Here is a 12,681-nt window from a genome sequence, read left to right on the forward strand (position 1 = left end):
GATGCAGCAAAGCTGCCCCAAACCATAACATTTCCACCACCATGGTTTACAGTTGGTATCAGGTTCTTGTGGTCAAATGCTGTCTTTGGTTTTTGCCAAACATGTCTTCAGGTACGGTGGCCAAATAGCTCTACCTTTGACTCATCTGTCCAGAGCACATTGTTCCAGAAGTGCTGGTCTTTGCCAAGGTGTTCATTGGCAAACTTTAGTCTTGCCCTGATGTTCTTTCTGGACAGCAAAGGTTTCCTCCTGGCACACCTCCCATGTAGATCAAATTTGTGCAGCCTCTTTCCAATGGTAGCATCGTGCACTTTGACATCAACAGTGGCAAGAGCTACCTGTAGGTCCCGTGATGACATTCTGGGGTTCTTCGAGACTTCTTTCAGCATCTTGCGGTCTGCTCTCGGGCTGAACTTGCTGGGGCGGCCTGGCCTGAACAAGTTGGCAGTTGTTTGGAATCTTCTCCACTTGTAGATGATCGTCCAGACAGTCGAATGATTGATTTCAAATTGTTTGGAGATCTTTTTAAATCCCTTCCCAGACTCGTAGGCATCTATAACCTTCTTTCTGAAGGCCTCAGAGAGCTCTTTTGATCTAGGCATGGTGACGCCGCACAATTCAACAACAAAGAGCAAACCAAACTAAATGTCTGAGGTTTAAATAAGACAGGTTCCTCCAAGATCCTCTCTAACGATGTTCTAATCATTTGCACCTGAGCTGGTGCACCTGATTCTAATTTTAGGTATTTGAAGTCGTGATAAATGTAGGGGTGTACTTACTTTTTCCACATGCGAAATTTGCATTTATGTTTATTTAAATTATACAATGGACTACAAAATGTAAATGTTTCATGATATTTGTTATATTATATCACCTTTATCTATCAATATTGTTGAAATGAAGATCAAATCGCTGTATGTTGAAAAAGTCAAAACTTTTCATGGGGTGTACTTACTTTTTCACGTGACTGTATGTGTCCCTATTTGTATGTGTGTGTCATATATATATATATATATATATATATTAAACAGGAATCAAATTCCTGCGAGGGGCTAAGTGTGAAAAAATTCTGACTCAATGCAGGGCTCGAACCACGGACCTCCGTTGATAACGCATCAACAGCCCACTGTGCTATTGAGCCAGCCGCAATCTCCTCAGAACTTTTCCACACTTAACACTGCGAGGTTTATATATTTATTTTGACAATTCCCCTCCCCTTTCCTCTCCCATCCAAGATGTATGTGTCCCTATTTGTTATATATATATATATATATATTATATATATATATATGTATATATATATATATATATATATATATATATATATATATGTGTGTGTGTGTGTGTGTGTGTGTGTGTGTGTGTGTGTGTGTGTGTGTGTGTATATGTGTGCGGGTGTGCGCATGTGTGTATAGACACGCATGTGTGTAAATTATGAAAGTTTAACTACCCTTCCAATATGCAGTATGATTTCCAGACAGACTGAGATGCAATTCTAACCGGGTCATCATCGTGATATACATCAATTGATCATCTTGTCCATTTAAGCCAAGACGATTTAGATTATATTGGGTATGTATCCCAAATTCAATATCATTTAATGCATTTCTTACTGTGCAAATTTCTTACTTACTCTTACATTTCTTACTCAAAAAAAATAAAAAAAATAAAATAAAAAAGCCCTCTCCCTCACACAGATCTCCCGATGTCCCTGTTCTCTGCTGTTGTACTTGTGTGCTTCCCTCTCTCTCCCCATCTTGTCTCCCGCTCCCTTTATTGTATGTTTTGTGTGTCGGTTTTTTTTTTTGTGATTGTTAGCTCTTACACGAGCCTCGATCTTGTATACAAAAAAAAAAAATGTAGCTTCTACAACCCTGTACTATAAGCAGAGTCCTATTTGCTTCAGAAAACTGACCTTTCAAATGTCATTCATGAATTTGCTACCCAAAAAATCCAGAAGTGATGTTTTACAATCACAGAATACATGTCAAACATTTTCTATTCACACCAGGTTGTGTTTTAGTTTGGTTTGGTTTGCAATAAAATTGACAAGAATTACTATTTGATTCCCATGTAATATGGCAAGGGCTCCTCATAGATACTGTGCACAGGGGGCCTTCAAAGTCAGTAATTTGGGTCTGACTACTGTGACTCATGACATTCAGCCAGGATGAGCACCTCTACGAGTTTTCCTGCCGAGTAATCATTCATGAGGAAGTCTCCACTGAATAATCAGTATTCATTCAAGATACCAATGTAAGCAACAAACCAAGATGATGCTGAGTCAAAGGCTAGTTAGGCATTCTCAACCGATCCTCAAACCTATCAACTGATTAATTGAACAAAATAAATCATGTAATTTGTTAGAAAACCTTCAATGTACATACTGAAACTTGTGCAGACAATATACAAAAGAACTAGAACGGCACTCTTTGACATTGCGACGTGGACCGATATGCCTCCGCCCACATTATTACATCATTATACATACTTGTACCAAGCTTGATTTAAATCCATTCAGCTGTTCACAAGTATCACATTTTTACCTGACATGACCTTTGACCTTTGGTGGCAAAACTAATCAGTTCATCTTTGCATCATATATATACTTTTTCCCAATTTTGGTCAAACCCCCATCACTAATTCACAAGTTAGCACAGTAACAGAATTTTTACCGAATAGAACCTCTGACCTTTGACCTTTAACATCTTGACCCCAAATCTAATCAGTTCATCTTTACATAATTCTAAGTACTTCTACCAAGTTTACTTGGATCCATTGAGCCGTTCTTAAGTTATTGCGGGAACAAAAACCTATCATGGACTGACGGATGGACGGACGGACAGATAACCCACACATCTCCCTGCTCTCAAATGTTGTGTTTGTGTGCTTCCCCTTCTCTCCCCATCTTGTCTTCCGCTCCCTCTTTTTATATATATTTTTTGTCTGGTTGATTTGTTTGTGAAGTAAATGTTAGCTCTTTCACGAGCCTCGATTCAGTATACAAAAAACAAACAAACAAAAACAAACAAACCCGAAAACATTTTTAAAATCTGAGTGCGCATGCTCTGATTTTCCTCCTTCAAATAAACTTACACAGGAGTATCATTCATACTTAATCCCCAAGTTCTCATCAATTAGTCTTCTCATTCCTAATAATTCTCCTCCTTCACTTCATTCACCTGTTTTTCACTGGGTGCATGCCATTCACCCCGCCGAACCACGCCAAAAGAGCCATCACCAATCTTTTCAAAAAGGTGCAAATCCTTCTCCTTGATGAGGCAAGTGAGAGCAGGAGTGACATCGGATGAAGGGGGAAATGTCTTGCGAAATGAAGAGGCTGGCTGGGATGGAGCATCTGCTACTCGCCCAACAAATACCTAGAGTCAAGGTAAGATTAAATAGAAAAAGACATATTTCAAGAATTTATTTCAGATATAACGACATGCCCGTGTCACTACACATGTCACATCTGAAGACAAGATAAATGTTGGGATACGTTGCCTTAAAATGTCAAGTAAGAATATTCATCATTGCATCCATTTATGTGTAATAACAGTGCACATTGTATATCCAAGCAATGCACATGTATTTTTTTTTAAATAACACTAACCAAATGAATAACACTAACTTGCGGGCTGGGCGTACCCTTCTCGGACCACCTACAGTTCCTTCAGAAAGTATTCACACCCCTTGACGTTTTCCACATTTTGTTGTGTTACATCCTGAATTCAAAATTGATTACATAATTTTAAGAATTAAGTTGCATAATTTAAACATACTGGCATCACATCACATCGTTACATTTTATTTTGGATCAAAAATAAAGTTCATTTTCAAATTACCATGAACCAGACTCACTGATCGGCGCATGATTTACACCATTGATATATTGCACCGATCAGCGAAGCTGGTTCATGGTATAGAAGTAAAACCAAACTTTTAGTTTAGATCTAAAATAAAATAAAATTGTAGCACAAATAATGTGATGCCAGGACAGCTAAAATTATGGTATGCAATTTAAACTCAACGTCTATTTTCGTAAGATAATACAGAATACCGTAACTTCCTTCAGGATTAAACTCCGAGCAGTTAAAACGGCAACTACTTTTGGGATCAAGACACGCTTTGGGGGAGCACACTTTAATTGTGTGCAGACTATAATGTAATGCTATGTTCCTGGTCCATGTTTGTTGTTTGGTTCCGTGTTTTGTGAATGACCATATGCACTTCACACTCTGATGTGATTGACTGTGATCTCGCGAGAGCACGCTTCACAGCCTTGGTCTTACCAATAAAGCAGTATATTACGTGGAATAAAGGTATTTTAAACAGTACATATTACGGTATTTTAAAGCCATTTTGAATGGTTTCGAGGAGACAACAGCATGTAGAATCATACTAAAGGAATCATAACTCCTAAAACTAAACAAACGAGATGGTATTCATAGAATACTTACCCTGTGCAGTCAACTTTGTGTGAGCCAACTCTTCTGTTTTTGAACGTTTCTTTTTTTTTGATCCAATATGGCTTCCAGACAGGGCACAGGGCCAGACCACGTGAGCGATGACATCATAAATTTATATTCTCTAAATAATTGTGGCATAGATCATGCTCAATGAATTTCAAACTGATCAGACTAAGCGTTTTCCCTGTCGAATTATGACATCATAATTATGGCACCAATGATGTCATCGTTAACAACACCTATTCCCCATATGGAGTTATTTACAATGAGCCACGTTTCAATTTTTACCATAGAGCGGTTTTGGAGATATAGAGGTGCAATGTTTTTCGTTTTTTTCCAAGATGGTGCCTGTAACACATGACCTATGACGTCATGATTATCATTAAAATATTCCAAAGGAAGAGGTGCTCCTATGGTGAAAATTTGGTGTCCATCAGACCAACAGTTTCTGAATTTTTTAAAATAATGATCAGATGGATAAGTGTTGTATTTGTCGAATTATGACGTCATAACGAAGGCACCGATGGTATCATCATTAACATATCTTATTCCACATGGGGAGTCAGTGACAATGAGCCAGGTCTCAATTTTTTCCATGGAGTGGTTTCAGAGATATGGAGGTGTGAAGTTTTTCCAAGATGGCGCCTGTACCACGTGACCTATGACGTCATAATAATCATTGAAATATTCTACAGGAGGCGGCCCTTCTATGGTGAAAATTTCGGGTCAATGGGACCAAGAATTGCAGAGAAAAAATTCATACTGATCAAATCAAGCGTTGTACTTGTCGAATTATGACGTCATAATTAAAGTACTGATGACATCATCATTAACATATCTTATTCCCCAAGCGGAGTACTTGACAATGAGCCACGTTTCCGGGTTTTTTTCCATGGAGCGGTTTGGGAGATATAGAGGTGTAACGTTTTTCCAAGATGGCGCCTGTACCACGTGACCTATGACGTCATAATATTCACTAAAATATTATTCAGGCAGACGCCCTCCTATGGTGAAATTTTCCTGTCAATCGGATCAACGGTTGCCGAGAAAATGAATTTTTAAAATGCAGACACGGCACACACTTTACTTTACTGAGATGCAGACACATACGTAACTGAATGCTTAACCCCACTTTTCGCTTCGCGAGCGCAGGGTAAAAATATATAATTAAATAATCACACAGTTCTCAATTTAAAAAATGTTTGCGCCCACGAAAAACCACGAATATGCTGGGCACAGGGCCACAAATGTAGAAGCAGGTCAAATTTAATCAACCATGAATGCGCAGGGTCCGCAATGTTGGGGGTAAAGGTCCGAAAGCATAGAAAATTCAAGTGAGGGTCGTTCAAATAACAGTGAAAATCAACTTTACTTGGTGGAATTGAGCTTGCTAGAGAAGGTCCTATTTCCTTTAAAATACCTCATTAAAAGCACCACAATTTTTTTCAATATTTGTTCTCTTTTCTCCATTACAATTATGATAAATCAAATCTTCATGTTTCTTTTTGATAATCAATTAATTGTTTATAGACCAGGTTCCTTTAATTATAATTCTACTTGACTACAACTGAATTATACTTAAAATATAAAATTATGAATTTATCTGCCATGATCTTTCCTGGGAAAACCACATTTCCAAGCTGGCCTCCAAAGCCAGTCGCCGACTGGGCATCCTCCATCGTGCGAAGTCCTTCCTTGGCACACCTGAGCTCCTCACCACATACAAGGCTTTCATCCGCAGCTCAATGGAATACTGTTCTCCCCTCTGGGCTGGTGCTCCTGCCTCACACCTAGCTCGGCTTCACGCTGTTGAAACCAAAGCTTTCAGAATCATTGGAATCTCCCGCGATGAAACTAACTCCGAGGGCCTCTCACTCACTCATCTCAGGCAGGTTGGTGGTCTTTCCGTCTTCTACCGACTCCTCTCCGGCCTAGCTCCCCCAGCTCTGTCTGTGCTATGTGCTCTGTCCCCCAAATATTCCTACAGGTCGCACAAGATCTGCCAGCAACACTCTTCCGGTGAGTTAAAACAGATGTTCACCACCATTTCTTTTCTTCCCCCATCCAAAACCTTGATCTTTTCTATCCCCATTGATTCACCCCAGATCCACTTTCTTGAAATACCAACTTCTTTCATAGAAGTCCGAGCAGTGTCCATGTGTTTTATACCTCTCCCACCCCCCCACCCCCCCCCTTCCCATGCCTCCTCCTCCCAAGCCCTCTCCCTACCACAGATCTCCCGATGTCCCTGTTCTCTACTGTTATACTTGTGTGCTTCCCTCTCTCTCCCCATCTTGTCTCCCGCTCCCTTTATTATGTGTCAGTTGGTTTTTTGTGATTAATGTTAGCTCTTACACGAGCCTCGATCTTGTATACAAAAACAAAAACAAAAAAAACTTGGAGAACGTCTCTTTGTAGTAATTTTGTTTTATTTGCCTAATCAACAAATGAAGCTTATTTCAAAACTAGTAAAAAGCCTGTCAAAAATTATGGTTTGGAACAGTTTATTTGACGGTGCAGCCTTGTGAGCGTGCCAAAGTCTGAAGCCTTGGCCTAGTGTCAGCTGTGTTTATATCTTCTTTAATTATGCCAAACTACGTACGTAAATGAACACTCATTTTACTCTGAGTGCGTTGCACATCACATGCGGTGGACTTCACCTCCCTGAATCTTGTATTTATTGTTTGTTTGTTTGTTTTTAAACACTTCTGTACACCGCCCTTGAGGCTCGGTTTGCAAACCACCGTCTACAATTCCAATAGAACAGACATAATTACTCTTTTATGGAAAATGTCTTGAGTTTGTTTTATCTTCAAAAATAGAACGTAGTGAACACACATTTGTGTTAAAAGTTTGGCCTTTAAAACCTACCCTTAGGAAGGGGAACAGACATCTGTACAAACACACAAACTGACATTGTGTTTTATATGGTATATGGTAGTAAGTTTAAATTTGGTAGTTTATATGGTAGTTTATATGGTAGTTAGTAGTTTTTTTATATATGGTAGTTAGTTAGTTAATATGGCATTTTATATATGGCAGTTAATATGGCAGTTAATTGCCATAATATGCCATAATATGCCATAATAATATGCCATAATAATTGCCATATTATGGCAGTTAATATGGCAGTTATTATTATGTTATTATGTTATTATGGCAGTTAATATGGCAGTTAATATGGCAGTTATGGCATAATATGGCAGTTAATTGCCATAAATATGCCATAAAATATGCCATAAATATGCCATAATAATTGCCATAATATGGCAGTTAATATGGCATTTATATGGTAGTTAGTTTAAATTTGGATTCATTAACAATTGAAGGTTTAGGAGGAATTTTTTTATCCAACCTCATCTTATACTTAATCAATTTTAACAAGCTGTTCGTCATCCAGGGTTTCAATTTATTTTTCTTTTTACAATTACCAATTGGGAAGCATTTATCATGCAAGTCTCGTAATCTTAATTCAAATGTATTATAAGCTTCATTGGTGTTCCCAAGTGACAAAATATCCTCCCAAATTGTTTCTTCTAACTACTTACACTGATCAGAATTTGAAGAATTTATGAGTCCATATGAAGTGAAAGTATCAGTTTCCGGACCTTTTTAAGACAGCAAGGACAATTCAAAACTGGAATTTGAAACACAGGTAGATGATCGGTTATTGGTAACTCATATTGATTGGTTAATATATTATTATCAATCACTGCAGCTCTATATCCAGGGCTTAAGCCCTGGTGTTGGGCTAGAGGCTAGGGTGCCGGCTTGGGATCCTAGGATCCTGGGTTCAAATCCCGGTCAATCGCTGAATTAACACCAGGGGGGTTGACTCAGCCTGTCTATTCCTTCCGAGGTCGGCTAATTGAGTACCAGTTCACTGGTAATTCCCTGTTTGTCGTTAAAGGCGGCAAAAAGGGTTGGCGTCAGGAAGGGCATCCGGCCGTAAAACATTGCTTCAAAAAGGGGACCGAAAAAAACAACAACAACCACGGTTCCCGAAAAAGGCCAACCCCCGCTTTGCGGGGAAAAATGGCCTCTAAAGGTGGTTATTTATATATTTTACTGCAGCTGTGGATCTCGTAATGCGAGTTGGTCTATTGATTAAGGGTAAGCAAAAGTTATTAAGGATTGTTGATATAATTTATAGGGTTGAGGTGAGTTATTTACATTATGTTGAAGGAGGTCAATGTTAAAATCACCCAAAATAAAGAAGGATTTATTTTCTAAGAACAGACCATTCAATATTATATCAGCCTATGCATTTATAAAAAGATCATAATTAACATTTGGTGGTTTGTAAATCACTCCCAACTACAATGTTTTCCCCATATTTTTGATCAATTTCAATAAATGATGGATCACATAAGGTGTCATTTAGAACGAGATCATCGTGTAGGAAATACACATATGTGTTTTGGACATGCATTCCTACTCCACCACCACCACCACCACCACCACCACCACCACTGTTCTCACATCTATTTTTACATAGGAACGAATAATCAGGAATCTGCAATAATGTGTTGGCATCTGCCATGCCTCAGAGAAACCAATAACATAAAATTGGGAGTTCAGAAGATTTCGAAAATCAATATTATTTTGAATGCTTCTCGAATTAGTAGTGGGGGGGCCAATGTAGCAGATTGAAATGCCCGGTGAAATTGCTTGTTAATTTTTGGACACTGGTTGGGCTGTCTTTAGGGATGATATAAGTTCTAGAAAAAATATGTCTCCAATTGTTTCAAGTTCTTTATGGCGGCCATTTTGGATTTTCAAAATGGCGGATGTCGAAAACGTAAAATTCCATTATCTTGGCTTCTAAATGACCTAGAGTTTCGATTCTGGTGTCCAGTTGTACATTTTTGGGGATAGAGAATTGAATGAAACCTTCTTTAATAACCTACAAGGGATAAAAATAGGTTTTTATGGCACAGCCGAACCAGTGTCCAAAATCTAACTTAATGCACATCTATCTTAATTGTTATTTGTTATTTGTATGTTCCAGATTCGTGACCCTGAGCTATGATGGAGCCAAAAAGCAAGAAAACCAAGAAAGAAACTGATTTCACACTTTGCATTCAGTGCCAGGATCCCCAAGGTGCACTAGTGACTGAGCCAGCACTGGGCTCATATGCAAAGTTTCTCCAGTTCATCCAGGAGAGGGCACGATATGGTGATGCCGACTTCAAACAGATCAGCGAACGATTAAGCTGTTTCACTGCCACTGACTTGAGGAACAATAAAGCAAAGTGGCACCGGGCATGTTATGGATCTACATGCAACACTGCTCACCTGGAGCGTGCTAGAGTTCGCCACCAGAAAGCCTGCGAACATGGCGACACCCAGCATCTTCATAAGAGGTGTGGACGTCCTTCTTCTGCACCTGCCGCTGCAAGTACCTCAGGTTCTACGCAAGACGAGACTCTTCGCTTCACACGTTCATCATCAACTCCATTCAACAGAGACCTTTGTTTCTTCTGTCAAGAGGTCACTAAGGAAAGTGTACATGTTGTATGCACGTTCAACACAGGTAAACAGCTGAAGAAAGCTGTTGAAGAAGGCAGCAACCACAAGTGGAAAGTTCAGCTGAGTGCTGCCATCAGTGCACATGATGCTCATGCGATCAACGTCAAGTATCATCTCCCATGCTGGGTGCAGAATGTCCAACGTGCTCCCAAGAGTGGGACATCAAGTGATGACAAAGAACACATACTGCAAGAAACTAATGTTATCAAAATAGCCGCAGACATTGAGTTTGTCAGCCTTGTTCGCTCTCTACTCCAAGCTGGTGAAATTCTCAACATGTCTGACCTGAAGTCGGTTTACTCCAGGATTCTTGACAATAATGGTGTGCACAATGTCCCATCACCTACTACCCAAGGCATGAAGGAGAAAATCAACTCTCACATTGATGACGTTCACTTCATGAAACCAAAACGTCGAAACGAGTCAGACTGTGTATTCTCCACTGCCGTGCGTGATGCAGCTGTCGAAGATGCAATGACGAAGACAAATGAAAAAAACATCGAACAACTGTTTGAGAGTGCCTCTGTTCTCCGCAGTGCCATTGCTTGTCAGAACAAGCACCCATGGCAATTTGAAGGAGAAATGAACACTGATGATGCTGAAAAGCATGTACCCAAAGTACTCTATGCTTTCCTCCGCTGGCTACTGGAAGGACCAGCCACGAGCATTGAGCCAGAGACTATGCGCTCAGCCACTATTCATCGAGATGTTATAACCATCAGTCAAAACATCATGTACGGCTACAAGTCAAAACGCCAAGTCACGTACAAGCCCAAAGAGCCAGATGCACCATTCCGCCATCGCTTAGAATGGCCACAGCAGCTTGCCGTTGCCATTGTAGTCCATCAGTCCACCAGAAACAAGAAGCTTCTGGATTTCCTGCATGGGTTCGGTCTGTCTGTTGATTATAGTCGGATCTTGCGGTTGGAGACACAGCTGGCCGACTCAGTCATAGAGTCTACGACAGAACAGGGTGTATACTTTCCAAGAACCATGCGCATAGGGACGTTTGTCTTCTTTGCAGTGGACAACAGTGACTTCAATGAAGACACACCTGATGGGAAGCGGACACTCCATGCTACAGCCTGGGCACTCTACCAACGACGGGAACATGCACCCTCCACAGATGAACATAGAACACTGACACTACATGACCGAAAGGCCAGACACCGCTCACTCAAGGTTCTGACTGCCCCAGACTTTGTTCCTTGCCAAGCACCAAACAAACAATCTGCCACAGGTACCACGTATAGCTTCAAGACACGGTCAAACCCAGATGTCACCAAGCCGTACTCTGCGACGGACACAGTGTGGCTACTTTCACGCACAATCATGCGAACAGCTGAAGCTGAGGACGTACAAGACGACATCATCCCACCAGATGACCAGCTGCAAGCTGCAGAACCCCAGCATGCTGACCCTGTTGGGTCACTCGTCCACGATCCAAAACAACCACCTGGCAGTAGGATCAAGCATCACGATATCCCAACTTGGACAGCCTACAACTCACTGCTCTCCTCTTCGAAGCCTCTGACAGAGGTCAACGCCCTGCCATTGGTAGCAGCACCAGCCCATGAATGGCAAACACTGATAACAGTCTTGAAACAGACACAGCAAATCAACTGCATGGTCATGGGTCCCGATAGGAAGACAGTGATCACCTTAGACATGGCCCTGTATGAGCGAGCCAAACAGCTGGAGATGACCAGAGATGACTGCAAAGGCAAGTGGGTACTGCGACTAGGGGAGATGCACACTGTGATGGCTGCACTGAGGGCTGCTGGGAATGCCATAGAGGACAGTGGTCTTGACGAGGCTTGGTCTGAGGCTGATATCTATGGCCCAACAACGACCAGACAAATACTGGAAGCCAAGCACATGAAGAGGGCTTTGGAGGCCCACATCACCACTGTCCAAGCCCTCTTCGACCTCTATGTGGACGAATTCTTCCAAGAGCATCCCCATCTGAGGGGCCCATGTACCCAGTCAGCACAACAGGTTGCCCAGAGCTGTCATCTACACAACCGAGAGGAGATGACAAGCGCGCAGAACAACATGCTAGCTGTCCTCGAGTCAAACGAAGTCCTGGAGGCCATGGCAAAGTTTGATGAGAGGAAAGAAGCCAAGAGTCCACTGTTCAAGTTTGTGCGACGCTACATGCGGATGATAATGCTGATATACACATTCATCCGTGCCACCCGTGATGGACAATTTGAGCTTCACCTGTCTTCACTGGATGAGATGTGCATATACTTCTTTGCACATGACAAACAGAAATATGCCAGGCTGACTCCCCGGTACCTTGCAGAGATGAAGGCCCTGAAGATGACAGATCCAGGGATCTACCAAGAGTTCATGGATGGGAACTTCAGTGTCCATAAGAATGAAATCCCCTTCTGTGCTGTAGGTGTGGACCATGCACTGGAGCACATCAACAGGATCATGAAGGTGACAGGGGGTATTGTGGGCATTACCCAGAATGCCAGTGCCCGCGAAAGGTTCTTTCTGACAGCACCAGAGCTGAGTAGGCTTGCTGAAGAAGCCCGTCAGATGGCTGGCTCACAATCAGCTACACGCAAGGAGCACCACGACCTATCAACCACAGTCTGGGCTCGGCAGGAAGACAGCATTCGTCGACTGAAGAATGTGATCAGAGAGTCCATGAATCCCATGACGCATG

The 12,681-nt window shown here is 41.3% G+C and overlaps 1 protein-coding gene across 2 annotated transcripts in view; it reads right to left on the reverse strand.

Annotated features, from left to right (window-relative positions):
• Positions 1-12,681, reverse strand: part of TNK2 (tyrosine kinase non receptor 2) — a 100,340-nt gene that overhangs the window by 42,416 nt on the left and 45,243 nt on the right. For both annotated transcript variants that reach the window (XM_078786984.1, XM_068131332.2), the window contains exon 4: positions 3,183-3,380. In XM_078786984.1, the coding sequence (XP_078643110.1) occupies positions 3,183-3,380 (198 nt within the window). The remainder of the gene's footprint in view (positions 1-3,182; positions 3,381-12,681) is intronic.

This window comes from Myxine glutinosa, chromosome 11 (assembly GCF_964187855.1).
Source record: "Myxine glutinosa chromosome 11, kmMyxGlut1.1, whole genome shotgun sequence".
NCBI classification, from domain to species: domain Eukaryota; kingdom Metazoa; phylum Chordata; class Myxini; order Myxiniformes; family Myxinidae; genus Myxine; species Myxine glutinosa.